General features: G+C 46.2%; 1 protein-coding gene across 1 annotated transcript in view; it reads right to left on the reverse strand.

The window, feature by feature from the left end:
* Positions 1-23325, reverse strand: part of eif6 (eukaryotic translation initiation factor 6) — a 161083-nt gene that overhangs the window by 106579 nt on the left and 31179 nt on the right. The window contains exon 3 of the mRNA XM_068048745.1: positions 1696-1871. Coding sequence (XP_067904846.1) covers positions 1696-1871 — 176 coding nt within the window. The remainder of the gene's footprint in view (positions 1-1695; positions 1872-23325) is intronic.

Raw genomic sequence — 23325 nt, forward strand, 5'->3', positions numbered from 1 at the left:
TATGGGAAAATGTGAAATTGTCCATTTTGGCAAGAGTAAAAAAGCATATTATCTAAATGGTGAGAAAGTGCAGAGCTCCGAGACGCAGAGGGATCTGGGTGTCCTAGTGCATGAATCACAAAAGGTTAGTATGCAGGTTCAGCAAGTAATTAGGAAAGCTAATAGAATATCATTTATTGTGAGGAGAATTGAATACAAAAGTAAGGATGTTATGCTTCAGTTATACAGGGCATTGGTGAGACCACATCTGGAGTTCCTTCCTTCCTTCCTCTCGAGAGACAATGGGTATTCACATAGAGGTGGTCAGTGTTTTTTGGAGCAGCGCCTGGAGTGGCTATGAAGACCAATTCTAGAGTGACAGACTCTTCTACAGGCGCTGCAGGTGAAGTTGGTTGTCGGGGCTGTTACACAGTTGGCTCTCTCCTTGCATTTCTGTCTCTTTTCCTGCCAACTGCTGAGTCTCTTCGACTCACCTATCTTCAGCCCCGCCTTTATGGCTGTCCGCCAGCTCTGGTGATCACTGGCAACTGGCTCCGACGACTTGTGGTCAATGTCGCAGAACTTCATGTCACATTTGCAAACGTCTTTAAAGCGGAGACAGGGACTGCCGGTGGGTCTGATACCAGTGACGAGCTCGCTGTACAATACGTCCTTGGGGATCCTTCCATCTTTCATGCGGCTCACATGGCCAAGCCATCTCAAGTGCCGCTGGCTCAGTAGGGCATACATTCTTGGTATGTTGGCTGCCTTAAGGACTTCTGCATTGGAGATACGGTCCTACCACCTAATTCCAAGGATTCTCCAGAGACAGCGAAGATGGAATGCGTTGAGACGCTGCTCTTGGCTGGCATACGTTGTCCAGGCCTTGCTGCCGTAGAACAAGGTACTGAGGACACAGGCTTGAAACACTCGGACTTTTGTGTTCCGTGTCAGTGCGCCATTTTCCCACACCCTCTTGCCCAGTCTGGACACAGCAGCAGATCCTTTCCCATGTGCTTGTTGATTTCTGCATCAAGAGACAGGTTACTGGTGATGGTTGAGCCCAGGTTGGTGAACTCTTGAACCACTTCCAGAGTGTGGTCGCCGATATTGATGGATGGAGCATTTCTGATGTCCTGTCCCACGATGTTAGTTTTCTTGAAACTGATGGTTAGGTCAAATTCGTTGCAGGCAGCCGCAAGCCTGTAGATGAGTCTCTGCAGACACTCTTCCGTGTGGGATTCTTGATAAGCAAGCGGGTGAAAGGTTATTGGGAGTAGGCGGGAATGTGGAATTTAGGTTACAATCCGATCAGCCATGATCTTATTGAATGGCGGAGCAGGTTCAAAGGGCCGAGTGGCCTACTCCTGCTCCTAATTCATATGTTCGTATGACAAAGGTACATGGTTGCTACTTGAGGTGGTTCTGCAATATAAGGAGGAAACAGATTTGAAGGGAACTTGGTTCTCTGTAGACTCCAGTTCTGGTTTTAGAACATGGCTCATTTAGCTTCATTCACACCTTAGGGACAGGAGGGTTCCAGTCTTACTCCAGAACTTGAGCACGTAACCTAACTGAGACTGTCAGAAGGGCTGTGCTGTTGATGAAACATTAAACCAAGGCCCTGCCTGTCTGATCTATCAATCAAGGCATCCTTCACTGTGCACTTTTCAATAAAAACGCCCCACAAAATAACCCCAAATAAACCACGCATACCCTGTCAAGGTCCGGGTGCACCAGGGCTACATAGTCATTACAGGCGATAACGTTGCCGAGTGCAGAAAGACGTTCCTCAACTCTCTGGATGGCCACGGAGTCTGGAAGGCAATTGCGGATATGCTGCAACTCTTGATCTGTTGTGTTATTAGGGACCATTAATCCATGTCGGTTACCTGGAGAAGACAAGTGCACTGATTAGGCCAAGACTGAATAATGCACCGTTTACCCTGAACAGGTTCAAGTAAGAACCATTTCTTGGTGTGATCAACAGCACAATAGCCAGGTTTGGTGTTACTGCACAATTATAAATAGGCACTAGTTTAGTTTCTGGCTTGCCAGGAAAAAAAACCCTTCAATATAAATCATTAGTTCCATTTTAAAATGGTAACAGACATCATATGAGGACAAACCTGATTCACACAGTTACAGACAGATCTGTGTGGTGTCCCTGGGTACTGAAATAAATAATTCACTCCCTTCACTTTTCAAACCTGGGTTCAAAGCAAGCTCAATGGGGATTAAAGTCTCTTCCTCGCTGAAGATTAGGATTAAATAAATTAAGACTGACAGTTTAAAACAAACAGTCATAGCACTTCCAATGCCCAGGATTCAGCACTAATCAGGCAATCTCACTTAGACAAGCTGTAAGGATGGGATGCTCCAAAGTAGTGTGGTAGGGGAAGAGGGCGGGGAAGAGGTATGGGAGGGTGGGGGCATGGGGGTGAAAGGCAGAGAAATTGCAGCGTGCTTCTCTGAGGTGATTGTGGGCCTTCTCCTTGAGCTTCTGCAGCCCCTGTGCTGATGGTGCTTCTACAATGTGTTAGGGAATTCCAGGATATTGACCCATGGAAAGCAAAGGAGGTGAATATACATTTAATTCAGCTGCAGAGCATCTTGCAGGCAGTACATCACTTGGTTCTAATCATATCTAGCCAATCATTGCCACAGCAATAAGAAATAGGAGGAGGAGTAGGCCATTCAGCCCCTCAAGCCTGCCCCGCCATTCAATAAGATCATGGCTGATCTGTCCCAGGCCTCAACTCCTCTTTCGGGCCTGCTCCGCCTCACCCTCGACTCCCGAGATTTCTCTCCTGGGACCTGCATCATTACTGTGGAAATCCCACAAGGATCCATCCTCGGCTACCTCGCCTCCTGGTCCCTGACAATCGTAATCTGCAGATAGAGGGTCAGCTTCCACACACATGTTGATGACACCCAGCTCCGTCAATCTGCTCCCTTGGTTTACTCCAGGTCCTCTTTGCTATCAGACTGATTTTTGAACATCCAGTCTTGGATGAACGGTAATTTCCTCCAGCTAAACACTGAAAGGATCAGATCCTTTTCCTTTCGCCCCAGTACAAACTCTGTACGCTCACCGCCAACGCCACCTCCCTCCTTGATCACTGACTCCACTTCAACCAGACCATTTGCTAGCTCAGTGAGCTGTATTTCCACTAGAACATTACAGCGCAGTACAGGCCCTTCAGCCCTCGATGTTGCGCCGACCTGTGAAACCATCTGACCTACACTATTCCATTTTCATCCATATGTCTATCCAATGACCACTTAAATGCCCTTAAAGTTGGCGAGTCTACTACTGTTGCAGGCAGGGCGTTCCACGCCGCTACTACTCTCTGTGTAAAGAAACTACCTCTGACATCTGTCCGATATCTATCACCCCTCAACTTAAAGCTATGTCCCCTCGTGTTTGCCATCACCATCCGAGGAAAAAGGCTCTCACTATCCACCCTGTCCAACCCTCTGATTATCTTATATGTCTCGATTAAGTCACCTCTTCTCCTCCTTCTCTCTAACGAAAACAACCTCAAGTCCCTCAGCCTTTCCTCGTAAGACCTTCCCTCCATACCAGACAACATCCTAGTAAATCTCCTCTGCACCTTTTCCAAAGCTTCCACATCCTTCCTGTAATGCGGTGACCAGAACTGCACGCAATACTCCAGGTGCGGCCGCACAAGAGTTCTGTACAGCTGCAGCATGACCTCGTGGCTCCTAAATTCGATCCCCCTACTAATAAAAGCTAACACACCATATGCCTTCTTAACAGCTCTATTAACCTGGGTGGCAACTTTCAGGGATTTATGTACCCGGACACCAAGATCTCTCTGCTCATCTACACTACCAAGAATCTTCCCATTAGCCCAGTATTCTGCAATCCTGTTACTCCTTCCGAAGTGAATCACCTCGCACTTTTCCGCATTAAACTCCATTTGCCATCTCTCAGCCCAGCTCTGCAGCCTATCTATGTCCCTCTGTAACCTACAACATCCTTCGGCACTATCCACAACTCCACCGACCTTCGTGTCATCCGCAAATTTACTAACCCACCCTTCTACACCCTCATCCAGGTCATTTATAAAAATGACAAACAGCAGTGGCCCCAAAACAGATCCTTGCGGTACACCACTAGAAACTATACTCCAGGATGAACATTTACCATCAACCACCACCCTCTGTCTTCTTTCAGCTAGCCAATTTCTGATCCAAAGCACTAATTCACCTTCAATCCCATACTTCTGTATTTTCTGCAATAGCCTACCGTGGGGAACTTTATCAAACGCCTTACTGAAATCCATATAGACCACATCCACGGCTTTACCCTCATCCACCTGTTTGGTCACCTTGCCAAAAAACTCAATAAGGTTTGTGAGGCACGACCTACCCTTCACAAAACCGTGCTGACTATCGCTAATGAACTTATTCTTTTCAAGATGATTATAAATCCTATCTCTTATAACCTTTTCCAACATTTTACCCACAACTGAAGTAAGGCTCACAGGTCTATAATTACCAGGGCTGTCTCTACTCCCCTTCTTGAACAAGGGGACAACATTTGCTATCCTCCAGTCTTCTGGCACTATTCCTGTCGACAATGACGACATAAAAATCAAGGACAAAGGCTCTGCAATCTCCTCCCTGGCTTCCCAGAGAATCCTAGGATAAATCCCATCTGGCCCAGGGGACTTATCTATTTTCACACTTTCCAAAATTGCTAACACCTCCTCCTTGTGAACCTCAATCCCATCTAGCCTAGTAGTCTGTATCTCAGTATTCTCCTCGACAACATTTTCTTTCTCCACTGTAAATACTGACGAAAAATATTCATTTAACACTTCCCCTATCTCCTCCGATTCCACACACAACTTCCCACTACTATCCTTGATTGGCCCTAACCTATCTCTAGTCATTCTTTTATTCCTGATATACCTATAGAAAGCCTTAGGGTTTTCTTTGATCCTATCCGCCAATGACTTCTCGTGTCCTCTCCTTGCTCTTCTTATCTCTCCCTTTAGATCTTTCCTGGCTAGCTTGTAACTCTCAAGCGCCCTAACTGAGCCTTCACGTCTCATCCTCTTGACAAGCTCTTCAACTTCTTTAGTAAACCACGGCTCCCTCGCTCGACAACTTCCTCCCTGCCTGACAGGTACATACTTATCAAGGACACGCAGTAGCTGCTCCTTGAATAAGCTCCACATTTCGATTGTGCCCATCCCCTGCAGTTTCCTTCCCCATCCTACGCATCCTAAATCTTGCCTAATCGCATCATAATTTCCTTTCCCCCAGCTATAATTTTTGCCCTGCTGTATATGCCTGTCCCTGCCCATCGCTAAGGTAAACCTAACCGAATTGTGATCACTATCACCAAAGTGCTCACCAACTTCTAAATCTAACACCTGGCCGAGTTCATTACCCAGTACCAAATCCAATGTGGCATCGCCCCTAGTTGGCCTGTCTACATACTGTGTCAGAAAACCCTCCTGCACACACTGGACAAAAACAGACTCATCTAAAGTACTCGAACTATAGTATTTCCAGTCAATATTTGGAAAGTTAAAGTCCCCCATAACCACTACCCTGTTACTCTCGCTCCTGTCAAGAATCATCTTTGCTATCCTTTCCTCTAAATCTCTGGAACTATTTGGAGGTCTATAGAAAACTCCCAACAGGGTGACCTCTCCTCTCCTGTTTCTAACCTCGGCCCAGACTACCTCTGTAGACGAGTCCTCAAACGTCCTTTCTGCCGCTGTAATACTTTCCTTGATTAACAATGCCACACCTCCCCCTCTTTTACCATCTTCTCTGTTCTTAGTGAAACATCTAAATCCCGGAACCCGCAACATCCATTCCTGTCCCTGCTCTACCCATATCTCTGAAATGGCCACAACATTGAGATCCCAGGTACCAACCCATGCTGCAAGCTCACCCACCTTATTCCGGATGCTCCTGGCGTTGAAGTAGACACATTTTAAACCAAGCTCTTGCTTGCCAGTGCCCTCTTGTGTCCTGATAACCTTATCCCTGACCTCACTACTCTCAACATCCTGCACACTGGAACTACAATTTAGGTTCCCATCCTCCTGCTGAATTAGTTTAAACCCCCCCGAAGAGCACTGGCAAATCTCCCCCCCAGGTACCCCTCTGGTTCAGGTGAAGACCATCCTGTTTGTAGAGGTCCCACCTACCCCAGAAAGAGCCCCAATTATCCAGGAAACCAAAACCCTCCCTCCTACACCATCCCTGCAGCCACGTGTTCAACTCCTCTCTCTCCCTATTCCTCACTTCGCTAGCACGTGGCACGGGATAACAACTCTGTTTGTTCTCGCTCTAAGCTTCCACCCTAGCTCCCTGAATTTCTGCCTTAAATCCCCATCTGTCTTCCTACCTATGTCGTTGGTGCCTATGTGGACCACGACTTGGGGCTGCTCCCCCTCCCCCTTGAGGATCCCAAAAACACGATCCGAGACATCACGTACCCTGGCACCTGGGAGGCAACACACCAACCGTGAGTCTCTCTCGTTCCCACAAAACCTCCTATCTGTTCCCCTAACTATGCAGTCCCCAATGACTAATGCTCTGCTCCTCTTCCCCCTTCCCTTCTGAGCAACAGGGACAGACTCTGCGCCAGAGACCTGTATCCCATTGCCTACCCCTGGTAAGTCGTCTCCCCCAACTGTATCCAAAACGGTATACCTGTTGTTGAGGGAAACGGCCACAGGGGATCCCTGCACTGCCTGCTGGTTCCCTCTCCTTCCCCTGACGGTAACCCATCTACCTTCTTCTTTTACCTGAGGTGTGACTGCCTCCCGATAACCTCTCAATAATCCCCTCCGCCTCCCGAATGATCCGAAGTTCCTCCAGCTCCAGTTCCCTAACGCGGTCCTCGAGGAGCTGGAGCTGGGTGCACTTCCCGCAGATGCAGTCAGCAGGGACACCCTTGGCGACCCTTACCTCCCACATTCTGCAGGAGGAACATTCAACTGCCTTAACCTCCATTCCCACTATTCTAAATTCCCAAGTTTTTAACCAATCACACGATAAAACAAGAAGAGAAATAGAAAAAGCCTTACCTGACCTACACACAACAGAGTCCTTTTTTTTGGTAAGAGGAGGGCGGCGGGCGGGAGACACTACAAGGGTAGTGTCTCGGGTTCAGAAACAGCCCAAATATATAGGTTTCTACTTACCCAGCAGTCCCTGCTCCACCGAAACTCCCGATGAAATTGACTTCCCAGCTGTTCACTCCTCGCTCGCAATGCCTGTGCTCCTGACATTGCCTTTCCATCTTAAAGATCATTTACTGCCATCTCTATCGCAACAACTTGCATTTATCAAACATCACTCACCTCATTCCTTACAAAAGCTCTCACCCATGCCTGGAGCATCTCCTATCCACCCTCTACTTTCAAACTTCAGCACAATTTTGCGATGAGTTGCTTCTACCTATCCTGCTCATCAACATTTTAGCCCGCTCACGTGCTGGGCTTTCGGATGTTTATGTAGCCTTCATTTCCCATCATTGGTACTTCATCCGAAGTAATGCCTAGCGTGGTCTTCTATAATCCCCCACTGAGTTCCTTGCTTGATAACAGATGACATGAAGGATTTGATGGGTCAGGAGGTTACAGATTATGACGACATGCTGCTGATGGCCCAGAGTACTTCGCGGATGCGGACGTTTAGGCTGCTGGATCTGTTGGTCTGCAGTGGCAGTGCCACACTATCTGACGGGGGACAGTGTTATGAAAATTAGACAGTTTTTACAAGGATTATGCAGCGGGTACTCTAATGCTATCCTGAAGAAACATCTACAGCAGGTAGGCTGGCAGGGATGAGATCAAGCATGTTAATTACTCGCGTTGGTTCCATCATTGTATGTCTATTCCGGCGATTATATCCTTCCGTGGAACCCCATGACCCACAGCACATTCTGTGCTCTTCTTCCCAGGTACCGATAAACAGTGTTCAACAGAAAGCTCTGATGTCAGTTGATGAGAGCAGTCACTGTAACATAGGAGCAGGAGTAGGCCATTCAGCCCATCAAGCCTGTTCCGCTATTCAATACAATCATGGCTGATCATCCACTTCAATGCCTTTTTCCCACACTATCCTCATATCTCTTTATATCATTGGTATTTAGAAATCGGTCAATCTCTGCTTTAAACATACTCAATGACTGAGCTTCCACAGCCCTCTGGGGTAGAGAATTCCAAAGATTCACAACCCTCTGAGTAAAGAAATTTCTCCTCAAATCAGTCCTAAGTGGCTCTCCCCTTATTTTGAAATTGTGTCCCCTGGCTCTAGTCTCCCCAACCAGGGGAAACATCTTACCTGCATCTACCCTGTCTATCCCTTTAAGTATTTTGTAGGTTTCAATGAGATCACTTCTCATACTTCGAAACTCGAGAATACAGGCCCAGTTTCCCCAATCTCTCTTCATAGGACAGTCCCACCATCCCGGGAACAAGTCTGGTGAACCTTCGGTGCACTCCCTCTATGACAAGAATATCCCTCCTAAGGTAAGGGGACCAAAACTGCACACAGTACTCCAGGTGTGGTCTAACCAAGGTTCTATACAACTGAAGCAAAACTTCACTACTCCTGTACTCAAATTCTCCTGCAATAAAGGCCAACATACCATTAGCCTTCTTAATTTCTTGCTGCACCTGCATCTTAGCTTTCAGTGACTTATTGACAAGGACGCCCAGGTCCCTTTGTACATCTACATTTTCTAATTTCTTACCATTTAAGAAATACTCTGTGCATCTATTCCTCCTACCAAAGTGGATAACCTCATTTTTCCACATTATATTCTATCTGCCATGTTCTTGCCCACTCACTATGTCTGTTTAAATCCCCTTGAGGCCGCTTTGCATCTTCCTCACAACACATTCTCACCTAGTTTTGCGTCATCCGCAAACTTGGAAATACTACATTTGGTCCCCACATCTAAATCATTGATATATATTGTGAACCGCTGGGGCCCAAGCACTGACCCCTGTGGTACCCCACTCGTCACAGCCTGCCAACACAAGAATGACCCGTTTATTCCTACTCTCTGTTTTCTGCCTGTTAACCAATCCTTAATCTATGCCAGTATATTACCTCCTATCCAATGTGCCTTAATTTTGCTAACCAATCTCCTGTGGGGAACTTCATCAAAAGCCTTCTGAAAATCCAAGTATACCACATCCACCGACTCCCCTTTATCAATTCTGTTATTAACATCCTCAAAAAACTCCAACAGGTGTGTCAAACATGATTTCCCATTCATAAATCCGTGTTGACTATGCCCAATCAGATCATTATTATCCAAGTATCACATCCTTTAGAATAGATTCTAGCATTTGCCCTACTACTGATGTAAGGCTAACAGGTCTGTAGTTCCCTGTTTTCTCTCTCCCTCCCTTCGTAAATAGTGGGGTGACATTTGCTACTTTCAATCGGCAGGAACCGTTTCAGAATCTATAGAATTCTGGATGATCACCAATGCATCCACTATCTCCATAGCTATCTCTTTCAACACTCTGGGATGTAGAATATCTGATCAACCTTCAGCCCAATTAATTTCTCCAGTACAACCTCTTTTTTTATTTGCTCGTGGGATGTGGGCATCGCTGACTAGGCCAGCATTTATTGCTCATCCCTAATTGCCCTTGAGAAGGTAGTGGTGAGCTGCCCCTTGAACTGTCGCAGTCCATGTGAGGTAGATACACCCACAGCGCCGTTAGGAAGAGTTCCACAATTTTGACCCAGTGACAGTGAAGGAACGGTGATATAATTCCAGGTCAGTATGATATGCGGTTCAGAGGGGAATTTACAGGTGGTGGTGTTCCCATAGATCTGCTGCCCCTGCCGTTCAAGGTGGTAGAGGTTGCGGGTTTGGAAGGTGCTGTCTAAGGAGCCTTGGTGTGTTCCTGCAGTGCATCTTTTAGATGGTACACACTGCTGCTACTATGCGTCAGTAGTGGAGGGAGTGAATGTTTGTCGATGGGGTGCCAAGCAAGCGGGCTGCTTGACCTGGATGATGTCGAGTTTCTTGAGTATTGTTGGAGCTGTACTCATTCAAAACACTCCTGCAGGGGATGCAGCGACCAAGTGGGCCCACATCAGAGATGCCACCGATGACTCAGCAATGACCACCTTTGGCAAACGTGAAGCAGAATGCAGACTGGTTTCAATCTCACTTTGAAGAGATGGAACCAGTCATAGCTGCCAAGCGCACTGCACTGCTGAACTACAAGAAAGTCCCTAGTGAGTTAACATCCTTAGCACTTAAAGCAGCCAGAAGCACTGCGCAAATAACAGTCAGGTGCTGTGCAAACGACTACTGGCAACACCTATGCAGTCGTATTCAGCTGGCCTCCGACATCAGAAACATCAGAGGAATGTATGATGGCATGAAGAGAGCTTTTGGGCCAACCATCAAGAAGATCACCCCCCTCAAATCTAAATCAGGGAAAACGATCACTGACCCAAGCAAGCAAATGGACCGCTGGGTGGAGCACTACCTAGAACTGTACTCCAGGGAAAATGATGTCACTGATACCGCCCTCAATGCAGCCCAGTCTCTGCCAGTCATGGATGAGCTGGACGAACAGCCAACAAAATCGGAGCTCAGTAACGCCATTGATTCTCTAACCAGTGGAAAAGCCCCTGGAAAGGACGGCATTACCCCAGAAATAATCAAGTGTGCCAAGCCTGCTATACTCTCAGCACTCCATGAACTGCTTTGCCTGTGCTGGGATGAGGGAGCAGTACCACAGGACATGCGCGATGCCAATCTCATCACCCTCTATAAGAACAAGGGTGACCGCAGTGACTGCAACAACTACCGTGGAATCTCCCTGCTCAGCATAGTAGGGAAAGTCTTCGCTCGAGTCGCTTTAAACAGGCTCCAGAAGCTGGCTGAGCGTGTCTACCCTGAGGCACAGTGCGGCTTTCGAGCAGAGAGATCCACCATTGACATGCTGTTCTCCCTTCGCCAGCTACAGGAGAAATACCATGAACAATGGATGCCCCTCTTTAAGGGTAGAGTTTAGGAATTAAAAAAATGGGACAGCCACATTGCTAGGTGTTTATTATAGACCCCCAGATAGTCAGCGGGAAATTGAGGAGCAAATATGTGCGCAATTCGCAGAGGTGTGTAAAAATAATAGGGTCATTATATTAAGTGATTTCAACTTTCCCAACATTAATTGGGATAGTCATCGTGTTAAGGGCTTAGATGGAGTGGAGTTCTTAAAATGTATACAGGAGAACTTTTTAGCTCAATATGTAGAGGATCCAACTGGGGACAGGTGGTTGATGTGTTGGTGGGGGAGCATTTTGGTGATAGAGACCACAACATGGTACAATTTAAGCTTGTTATGGAGAAAGAAATAGACAAGTTGCAAAAAAAGGGTTTGGATTGGGGGAGAGCGAATTTTAGTAAAATAAGGCAGGATCTGGCCAAGGTAGACTGGAAAGAGTTACTTGTCGGGAAATCTACAGAAGAGCAATGGGGGGCATTCAAAAAGGAAATGGGGAGGGTACAGGCCCAACATGTTCCCTCTGGGGTAACAGGTGGAGCAACAAGCCCAGAGAACCATGGATGACCAGAAACATTCAGGGTACGATGAGAAGGAAAAGAGAGGCTTTTAGCAAATACAAGGAGAGCAAATCAACGGAAGCATTAATGGAGTACAGAAAGTGTAGGATGGCGCTTAAGAAAGCAATCAGGGGAACAAAGAGGGGATATGAGATAGCTCTGGCTGGTAAAAGTAGGGAAAATCCCAAGATATTCTACAAGTACATCAATGGGAAGAGGATAACGAGGGAAAGAGTAGGACCCATTAGGGACCAAGGGGGAAATCTGTGGGTGGAGCCAGGGGATATTGGTAGGGTGTTGAACGAATACTTCACATCTGTCTTCACCCAAGAGAATGAGGATGTAGATATGGATCTTGGAGGGAGAGACCGTGAGGTTCTTGAGTAAATTGTCATAGGGAGTGACAAGGTATTGGAGGTTTTGGAAGGCTTAAAAGTAGACAAATCTCCAGGTCCGGACAATTTGTGTCCCAGGATGCTGTGGGAGGCGAGGGTGGAGATTGCAGGGGCTCTGACCCTAATTTTTAATTCCTCTCTGGCCATGGGGGAAGTGCCAGAGGACTGGAGAACAGCTAATGTGGTTCCACTATTTAAGAAAGGTTGTAGCGATAAGCCAGGGAACTATAGACCAGTGAGTCTCATGTCAGTGGTAGGGAAACTATTGGAGAAAATTCTGAAGGAGAGAATCTATCTCCACTTGGTGAGGCAAAATTTGTTTAGGAACAGTCAGCATGGCTTTGTCAGTGGGAGGTCATACCTAACAAATTTGATTGAATTTTTTGAGCATGTGACCATGTGTGTAGATGAGGGTAGTGCAGTTGATGTAGTTTACATGGATTTCAGCAAAGCCTTTGACAAGGTCCCACATGGGATGCTTATCAAGAAAGCAAATGCACATGGGATACAGGGTAACTTGATAAGGTGGATTCAAAATTGGCTTAGCTGTAGGAGACAGAGAGTGACGACAGACGGCTGTTTTAGTGACTGGAAGCCAGTGTCCAGTGGCATACCACAGGGATCTGTGCTGGGTCCCCTATTGTTTGTCATTTATATAAACAACATAGATGACTATGTGGGGGGTAGGAAAGTCGACATCAGATCAGTGGGAGTCAAAGAGGAAATAGTGAGAGTTCTGAGCCAACATGTACCCATTAAGGTGAAGGGTAGGACCAACAAGTCCAAGGAACCCTGAATGTCAAGGGATATAGAGGATTGGAAAAAAAAAGAGGCGGCTTACGGCAGATTCAGGGGCTGAAAACAGCAGAGGCCCTAGAGGAGTATAGAAGGTGTAGGGGGGTACTTTAAAAAGTAATTAGGAGAGCAAAGAGGGGACATGAAAAAACACTGGCAGGCAAGATAAAGGAAAATCCCAAGGCGTGTTATAAGTATATTAAGGGCAAGAGGATAACCAGGGAAAGAGTAGGGCCCATTAGGGACCAAAGTGGCAATCTGTGTGTAGAGCCGGAAGACAAAGGTGAGGTTTTAAATGATTAATTTTCATCTGTGTTCACTATGGAGAAGGATGATGTCGGTGTAGAGATCAGGGAGGGGGATTGTGATATACTTGAACATATTAGCATTGAAAGGGAGGAGGTATTAGCTGTTTTAGCAGGCTTAACACTGGATAAATCCTCAGGCCCTGATGAGATGTATCCCGGCTGTTATGTGAGGCAAGGGAGAAGATAACAGGGCCTCTGACACAAATTTTCAAATCCCCTCTGGCCACAGGAGAGGTACCAGAGGAGGACAGTGAATGTGGCACCATTATTTAAGAAGGGTAGCAGGGACAGAATTGATCTCCACTTGGAGAGGCAGGGATTAATCAGGGATAGTCAGCATGGCTTTGTCAGGGGCAGTTTGTGTCTGACTAATTTGATTGAATTTTTTGAGGCGGTGACGAAATGTGCAGATAAGGGTAAAGCAGTTGATGTAGTCTACATGGACTTCATTAAGGCTTCTGATAAGGTCCCGCATGGGAGATTGGTTAAGATGATAAGAGCCGATGGGATCCAGGGCAATTTGGCAAATTCACAGAATCACAGAATAATACAGTGCAGAAGAGGCCCTTCGGCCCAATGAGTCTGCACCGATGCATTAAAGACACCAGACCTGTCTACCTAATCCCATTTGCCAGCACCTGGCCCATAGCCTTGAATGGTAATGCTCAAGGGTTGTTTTCACGAGTGGAAGCCTCTGACCAGTGGTGTACTGCAGGGATCGGTGGTGGGACCCTTGCTGTTTGTAGTGTACATTAATGATTTAGACGTGAATACAGGAGGTATGATAAGCAAGTTCGCAGATGACACGAAAACTGGTGGTGTCGTAAATAGCGAGGAGGAAAGCCTTAGTCAACAGGACAATATAGATGGGCTGGTAAGATGAGTGGAACAGTGGCAAATGTAATTTAATCCTGAGAAGTGTGAGGTGATGCATTTTGGGAGGACTAACAAGGCAAGGGAATATACAATGGATGGTCAGACCCTCGGAAGTACAGATAGTCAGAGGGACCTTGGTGTACTTGTCCATAGATCACTGAAGGCAGCAGCACAGGTAGATAAGGTGGTTAGGAAGGCATATGGGATACTTGCCGTTATTAGCTGAGGCATAGAAGAGCAGGGAGGTTATGATGGAGCTGTATAAAACACTAGTTAGGCCACAGCTGGAGTACTGTGTACAGTTCTGGGCACCACACTATAGGAAGGATGTGATTGCACTGGAGAGGGTGCAGAGGAGATTCACCAGGATGTTGCCTGGCGCTGGAGCATTTCAGCTATGAAGCGAGACAGAAAAGGCTAGGCTTGTTTTCCTTGGAGCAGAGAAGGCTGAGGGGAAATATGATTGAGGTATACAAAATTATATGGGGCATTGATAGGTTAGATAGGAAGAAACTTTTTCCCGTAATGGAGAGGTCAATAACCAGGGGGCTTAGATTTAAGGTAAGGTGCAGGAGGTGTAGAGGGGATTTGAGGAAAATTTTTTTCACCCAGAGGGTGGTTGGAATCTGGAACGCACTGCCTGAAGTAGTGGTAGAGGCAGGAAACCTCAACATTTAAAAAGTATTTAGATGAGCACTTGAAACGCTGTAGCATACAAGGCTACGGGCAAAGTGCTGGAAAATGGGATTAGAATAGGTAGGTGCTTGATGGCCGGCACAGACATGATGGGCCGAAGGGCCTGTTTCTGTGTTGTATAACTCTGAGAGCAAGCTTGCGGGGAACATAAAAACTGACTGTAAAAGTTTCTATAGGTATGTGAAGAGAAAAAGATTGGTGAAGACAAATGTAGGTCCCTAACAGTCAGAAACAGGGGAATTTATTATAGGGAACAAAGAAATGGCTGACCAACTAAATGCATACTTTGGTTCTGTCTTCACAAAGGAGGACACAAATATCATACCAGAAATGTTGAGGAACACAGGGCTTAGTGAGAGAGAGGAACTGAAGGAAATCAGTCTCAGTAGAGAAATGGTGTTGGGGAAATTGATGGGATTGAAGGCCGATAAATCCCCAGGGCCTGATGGTCTGCATCCCAGAGTACTTAAGCAAGGGGCCCTAGAAATAGTGGATGCATTGGTGGTCATCTTCCAAGATTCTATAGACTCTGGAACAGTTCCTACAGATTGGAGGGTCGCTAATGTAACCCCACTATTTAAAAAGGGAGGTAGAGAGAAAGCAGGGAATTATAGACCAGTCAGCCTGATGTTGGTAGTGGGGAAAATTCTAGAGTCCATTATCAAAGATTTTATAGCAGAGCACTTGGAGAACAGTGGTAGAATCAGACAGAGTCAGCATGGATTTACGAAAGGGAAATCATGCTTGACTAATCTATTAGAATTCTTCGAGGATGTAACTAGTAGAGTTGATGAGGGGGAGTCAGTGGATGTGGTTTATTTGAACTTTCAAAAGGCTTTCGACAAAGTCCCACATAAGAGATTAGCTTGTAAAATTAAAGCGCATGGGATTGGGGGTAGTGTATTGTGATGGATAGAAAATTGGTTGGCAGACAGGAAACAAAGAGTAGGGATAAATGGATCTTTTTCCAAATGGCAGGCAGTGACTAGTGGGGTACCGCAGGGATCGGTGTTAGGACCCCAGCTATTCACAAAATACATTAATGATTTAGATGAGGGAACTAAATGTAATATCTCCACATTTGCAGATGACACAAAACTGGGTGGGAGAGCGAGTTGTGAGGAGGATGCAGAGAGGCTTCAGGGTGATTTGGACAAATTGAGTGAGTGGGCTAATGCATGGCAGATGCAGTATAATGTGGATAAATGTGAGGTTATCCACTTTGGTAGCAAAAACAGGAAGGCAGATTATCTGAACGGCTATAAACTGAGAGAGGGGAATATGCAGTGAGACCTGGGTGTTCTCGTACACTAGTCGCTGAAGGTAAGCATGCAGGTCCAACAGACGGTAAAAAAGGCAAATGGTATGTTGGCCTTCATAGCGAGAGGATTCGAGTACAGGAGCAGGGATGTCTTGCTGCAATTATACAGGGCCTTGGTGAGGCTACACCTGGAATATTGTGTGCAGTTTTGGTCTCCTTATCTGAGGAAGGATGTTCTTGCTATAGAGGGAGTGCAGCGAAGTTTACCAGACTGATTCCTGGGATGGCAGGACTGACATATGAAGAGAGATCGAGTCGGTTAGGATTATATTCGCTGGAGTTCAGAAGAGTGAGGGGGGATCTCATAGAAACCTACAAAATTCTAACAGGACTTGACAGGGTAGATGCAGGAAGGATGTTCCCGATGGTGGGGGAGTCTAGAACCAGGGGTCATAGTCTAAGTATACGGGGTAAACCTTTCAGGACTGAGATGAGGAGAAATCACTTTACCCAGAGAGTGGTGAGCCTGTGGAATTTGCTCCCACAGAAAGCAGCTGAGGCCAAAACATTTTATGTTTTCAAGAAGGAATAAGATTTGCTCTTGGGTCTAAAGGGATCAAAGGGTATGGGGAGAAAGTGGGAACAGGTTACTGAGCTGGATGATCAGCCAAATCTAATCTGTCTTTTATTTAGCAGATCAACTTAACAGTTGCTGTTAGGGTTGGAGAAGGTGAGTTTTAGACCAGCTTTAAACAGGGTTCACTCAGGTTCTGCTTGCAGCTGCACCTTGTTAATTAGAGAATTGGCTTAAACCAGTTTTCAGGGGGCTAGAGCCAGTCAGTATAAAAGTGAGCCATCTTACAGTGCTGACTTTGTTTGCACTAGAGTGCTACAGTGGAAGTTTGGTAAGGAGAGAGCGAGCAGCTCCTTTCATTTCCTACCTGTCCTCAGACTGAGGGGAGCCCAGAGCTTCCAAAGAACACAGCTGACTGGGAGAAGACTCGGAGGGCGGAGTAAGTATAAAAAACTTACCTCTGGTAAAAAAAAACTGAAAGTGATGTCACAGGAAAGTTGTGACCTGATTGGCTGGTAGGGATTTTTTTTTACTGAATTTGAAAATAAAACATTGATAAAAATTGATTAAAACCCTAATTAATAAGTAGAGTAACTAAACCAGAGGGAGGAGATTACTGTATTTAGTTAGCATTTAATATTTATAGTAGGAATCTAGCACTAGGGACCATAGTTATAACAATTTAATAAGGATTTAATAAGTATTTATTTATCTTAAATTAATTTATTAACTAGTGCTACAAATGTCAGTTAGAGGGGTGAAGTGCTTCACCTGTGAGATGTGGGAGGTCCGTGACGCTTCCAGCATTCCGGACGACTACATCAGCAGGAAGTGTACCCAGTTGCAGCTCCTCACAGATCGGTTGGAGCGGCAACTGGATGCACTTAAGAGCATGCAGGTGGCAGAGAGTGTCATAGACAGGAGTTTTAGAGAAGTGGTTACACCCAAGGTGCAGGCAGATAGATGGGTGACCGCTAGAAGGGGCAGGCAGTCAGTGCAGGAATCCCCTGTGGCTATCCCCCTCTCCAACAGGTATCACTGACCCGAAACGTTAACTCTGCTTCTCTTTCCACAGATGCTGCCAGACCTGCTGAGTGATTACAGCATTTCTTGTTTTTGTTTCAGATTTCCAGCATCCGCGGTATTTTGCTTTTATTATACCGTTTTGGATACTGTTGGGGGGGGAATGGCCTACCAGAGTAAAACAACAGCAGCCAGAGCAGTGGCACCATGGCTGGCACTGTTGTTCAGCAGGGTGGGACAAAGCGCAGAAGGGCAATAGTTATCGGGGACTCTATAGTCAGGGGCACAGATAGACGCTTCTGTGGATGTGAAAGAGACTCCAGGATGGTATGTTGCCTCCCTGGTGCCAGGGTCAAAGATGTCCCTGAACGGACAGGGGGCATTCTGAAGGGGGAGGGTGAACAGCCAGACGTTGTGGTACACATCGGTACCAATGACGGAGGCAGGAAGAGCGACTAGGTCCTTCAGGGGGAGTTTAGGGAGTTAGGTAGAAAGTTAAAAGACAGGACCTCTAGGGTTGTAATCTCGGGATTACTCCCTGTGCCACGTGCCAGTGAGGCTAGAAATAGGAAGATAGTGCAGCTAAACACGTGGCTGAACAGCTGGTGTAGAAGGGAGGGTTTCAGATATCTGGACCATTGGGATCTCTTCAGGGACAGATGGGACCTGTACAAGAAGGACGGGTTGCATCTAAACTGGAGGGGCACAACTATCTTGGCTTCGAGGTTTGCTAACGTCACTCGGGAGGGTTTAAACTAGTGTGGCAAGGGGGTGGGAAGAGAGCAGTAGGACAGCAAGTGAAATAAATGAGGGGGAACTAGTAAATAAGGCCAGTAAGACTAAGAGGAAGAGCAGGCAGGGAGATGTTGCAGAGCACAGCGGGACTGGTGGTCTGAAGTGCATTTGTTTCAATGCGAGAAGTATAACAGGTAAGGCAGATGAACTTAGAGCTTGGATTAGTACTTGGAACTATGATATTGTTGCTATTACAGAGACTTGGTTGAGGGAAGGACAGGATTGGCAGCTAAATGTTCCAGGATTTAGAAGCTTCAGGCGGGATAGAGGGGGATGTAAAAGGGGTGGGGGAGTTGCATTACTGGTTAAGGAGAATATCACAGCTGTACTGGGGGAGGACACCTCAGAGGGATCATGCAGCGAGGCAATATGGGTGGAGCTCAGGAATAGGAAGGGTGCAGTCACGATGTTGGGGGTTTTCTACAGGCCTCCCAACAGCCAGCGGGAGGTAGAGGAGCAGATATGTGGACAGATTTTGGAAAGATGTAAATGTAACAGGGTTGTAGTGGTGGGTGACTTTAACTTCCCCAATATTGACTGGGACTCACTTAGTGCTAGGGGCTTGGATGGGGCATAATTTGTGAGGAGCATCCAGGAGGGCTTCTTGAAACAATATGTAGATAGTCCAACTAGGAATGGGGCCGTACTGGACCTGGTATTGGGGAATGAGCCTGGCCAGGTGGTCGAAGTTTCAGTAGGGGAGCATTTCGGGAACAGTGAACATAATTCCATAAGTTTTACGGTACTTGTGGATAAGGATAAGAGTAGTCCTCGGGTGAAGGTGCTAAATTGGGGGAAGGCTAATTATAACAATATTAGGCAGGAACTGAAGAATTTAGATTGGGGGAGGCTGTTTGAGGGTAAATCGACATCTGACATGTGGGAGTCTTTCAAATGTCAGTTGATTAGAATCCAGAACCAGCATGTTCCTGTGAGGAAGAAGGATAAGTTTGTCAAGTTTCGGGAACCTTGGATAACGTGGGATATTGTGAGCCTAGTCAAAAAGAAAAAGGAAACATTCGTAAGGGCTGGAAGGCTAGGAACAGACGAATCCCTTGAGGAATATAAAGACAGTAGAAATGAATTTAAGCAAGGGAGTCAGGAGGGCTAAAAGGGGTAATGAAAAGTCATTGGCAAACAGGATTAAGGATCTTCTTCTTTGGCCTCCTTATCTCGAGAGACAATGGGTAAGCACATGGAGGTGGTCAGTGGTGAGGATTAAGGATAATCTCAAGGCTTTTTATACTGTAACTATACAGTAAATGGAAAAGTCCCAGGGAAAATTGATGTACAGAGAGATTTGGGTGTTCAGGTCCATTGTTCCCTGAAGGTGGCAACGCAGGTCAATAGAGTGGTCAAGAAGGCATACGGCATGCTTTCCTTCATCGGACGGGGTATTGAGTACAAGAATTGGCAGGTCATGTTACAGTTGTATAGGACTTTGGTTCGGCCACATTTGGAATACTGCGTGCAGTTCTGGTCACCACATTACCAAAAGGATGTAGATGCTTTGGAGAGGGTGCAGAGGAGGTTCACCAGGATGTTGCCTGGTATGGAGGGCGCTAGCTATGAAGAGAGGTTGAATAGATTAGGATTATTTTCATTAGAAAGACGGAGGTTGAGGGGGGACCTGATTGAGGTGTACAAAATCATGAGAGGTATAGACAGGGTGGATAGCAAGAAGCTTTTTCCCAGAGTGGGGGATTCAATTACAAGGGGACATGAGTTCAAAGTGAAAGGGGAAAAGTTTAGAGGGGGATATGCGTGGAAAGTTCTTTACGCAGAGGGTGGTGGGTGCATGGAACGCATTGCCAGCGGAGGTGGTAGACGCGGGCACGATAGCGTCTTTTAAGATGTATCTAGACAGATACATGAATGGGCAGGAAGTAAAGAGATACAGACCCTTCGAAAATAGGCGACAGGTTTAGATAGAGGATTTGGATCAGCGTAGGCTTGGAGGGCTGAAGGGCATGTTCCTGTGCTGTAATTTTCTTTGTTCATATATAAAAAGAGGGTAACCAGGGAAAGGGTTGGCCCACTCAAGGACAGAGAAGGGAATCTATGTGTGGAGCCAGGGGAAATGGGCGAGGTACTAAATGAGTACTTTGCATCAGTATTCACCAAAAAGTAGGACTTGGTGGATGATGAGCCTCGGGAAGGGAGTGTAGATAGTCTCAGTCATCTCATTATCAAAAAGGAGGAGGTGTTGGGTGTCTTGCAAAGCATTAAGGTAGATAAGTCCCCAGGGCCTGATGGGATCTACCCCAGAATACTGAGGGAAGCAAGGAAAGAAATTGCTGAGGCCTTGACAGAAATCTTTGCATCTTCATTGGCTACAGGTGAGGTCCCAGAGGACTGGAGAATAGCCAATGTTGTTCCTTTGTTTAAGAAGGGTAGCAAGGATAATCCAGGAAATTATAGGCTGGTGAGCCTTACATCAGTGGTAGGGAAATTATTAGAGAGGATTCTTCAGGACTGGATTTACTCCCATTTGGAAACAAACGAACGTATTAGCGAGAGGCAGCATGGTTTTGTGAAGGGGAGGTCGTGTCTCACTAATTTGATTGAGTTTTTTGAGGAAGTGACAAAGATGATTGATGAAGGAAGGGCAGTGGCTATTATCTATATGGACTTCAGTAAAGCCTTTGACAAGGTCCCTCATGGCATACTGGTACAAAAGGTGAAGTCACACGGGATCAGAGTTGAGCTGGCAAGATGGATACAGAACTGGCTCAGTCATAGAAGACAGAGGGTAGCAGTGGAAGGGTGCTTTTCTGAATGGAGGGATGTGACTAGTGGTGTTCTGCAGGGATCAGTGCTGGGACCTTTGCTCTTTGTAGTATATATAAATGATTTGGAGGAAAATGTAGCTGGTCTGATTAGTAAGTTTGCGGACGACACAAAGGTTGGTGGAGTTGCGGATAGTGATGAGGATTGCCAGACGATACAGCAGGATATAGATCGGTTGGAGACTTGGGCAGAGAAATGGCAGATGGAGTTTAATCCGGACAAATACAAGGTAATGCATTTTGGAAGATCTAATGCAGGTGGGATGTATACAGTAAATGGCAGAACCCTTAGGAGTATTGACAGGCAGAGAGATCTGTGCGTACAGGTCCACAGGTCACTGAAAGTGGCAACGCAGGTGGATAAGGTAGTCAAGAAGGCATACGGCATGCTTGCCTTCATTGGTCGGGGCATAGAGTATAAAAATTGGCAAGTCATGCCACAGCTGCACAGAACCTTAGTTAGGCCACACTTAGAATATTGCGTGCAATTCTGGTCGCCACACTACCAGAAGGACGTGGAGGCTTTGGAGAGGGTACAGAAGAGGTTTACCAGGATGTTGCCTGGTCTGGAGGGCATTAGCTATGAGGAGAGGTTGGATAAACTCGGATTGGTTTCACTGGAACGACGGAGGTGGAGGGGCGACATGATAGAGGTTTACAAAGTTATGAGTGGCATGGACAGAGTGGATAGTCAGAAGCTTTTTCCCAGGGTGGAAGAGTCAGTTACTAGGGGACATAGGTTTAAGGTGAGAGGGGCAAAGTTTAGAGGGGATGTGCGAGGCAAGTTCTTTACACAGAGGGTGGTGAGTGCCTGGAACTTGCTGCCAGGGGAGGTGGTGGAAGCAGGTACGATAGCGACGTTTAAGAGGCATCTTGACAAATATATGAATAGGATGGGAATAGAGGGATACGGTCCCTGGAAGTGCAGAAAGTTTTCGTTTAGGCAGGCATCAAGATCGGCGCAGGCTTGGAGGGCCGAATGGCCTGTTCCTGTGCTGTACTGTTCTTTGATCATAATGAATGTAGAGCAGGCTAGATGGGCCGAATGGCCTAGTGCTGCTCCTGTTTTCTATGTTTCTATGAAAAGAACCTTTCTAGGAAGATCCCAGTGACAGCCGTCTCTGCGTATTTGAGACGCCAAACCAGAAAAGAGACATCTGATATCTTTCCATATCTCCTTTTTTCTCCAAGAATTAGCAAGTACTGGGCCAAAGTATTCTTTTTCCCTGCTTTTTTTCATAATAGAGCTCTAACGAGTAAATCTCTATTATTTGGTTAACCGGTGTGTGTGTGTGTGGGGCTAAAGTAAAAAGGGAACTTTCATATTACAATCTGTGTGCTAATGCTTTGTTTCGTTGCTGGTTAAGCCTTGTTTTATAATAAACTGATAATTTGGTTGTTTATTAAAGAAACCTGATTGGTGTGTTTTATTCTGGGATAAAAGTAGAGTCTATGATTGACTGTTTAGGTAACTGGGAAAAATGCAATATGTTGTGACCTGTGAGAGAAGTGGAACTAGAATAAACAGTGCATTCCTCCCACCTCAGTTGCAACATATAGAAGGAGCTGAACGCTCACAATGAGGCAGCGGCGTACAGACCCAAACTCGCAGCAATATGGTCCAGAAAAAGGCCCCTTTCAATCAGCACGACACCGCAGATTCTACAGGACGTTTGTGGGGGTACTATTGTAGAGCAGCTGATGAAGCTGAAGCATAGCAAGTGTTGAAGACACATGGTTTAGTCAGTGTCGGCAGAACAGGGTGTTACAATTTTACTGATTCCTGTTGCCCACTCACAGGCTCGTGAGGATTGGAAAATTTAAATCTCCCCACCATGGATAAGTACTCTTAAAAAATTAGTACACATTAAATGATGATTTTTATAAAAGTGACATGTTGAAAAGAGAAAGCATGGAACCTAATTCTGATCACAGCTGGGAGGAAAACTTCCATGCAGCTTCTCGACATACCTTCCCAGTCAGCCACTGAGCCTTGTAAACTGAACTGATAAAATATTCATGGCTGTCACTTCCATCAGCTCCAGTTCATAGTGCTGCAGTCGGCAGGAATAAATTATACAGTAGCTAGGCATAGGCAGGATAGAAGCAGAGCCACACAGTAAAGAACAATCCCATGATTGCCACAGAGATGTTTCACTGCAGGGGGAACACAACCTTGGTGTCAGATTTTGGAAGGGGATTGGGTAAAATGTGATCTTACAGAAAACA

Source organism: Heterodontus francisci, chromosome 16, assembly GCF_036365525.1.
Source record: "Heterodontus francisci isolate sHetFra1 chromosome 16, sHetFra1.hap1, whole genome shotgun sequence".
NCBI lineage: Eukaryota > Metazoa > Chordata > Chondrichthyes > Heterodontiformes > Heterodontidae > Heterodontus > Heterodontus francisci.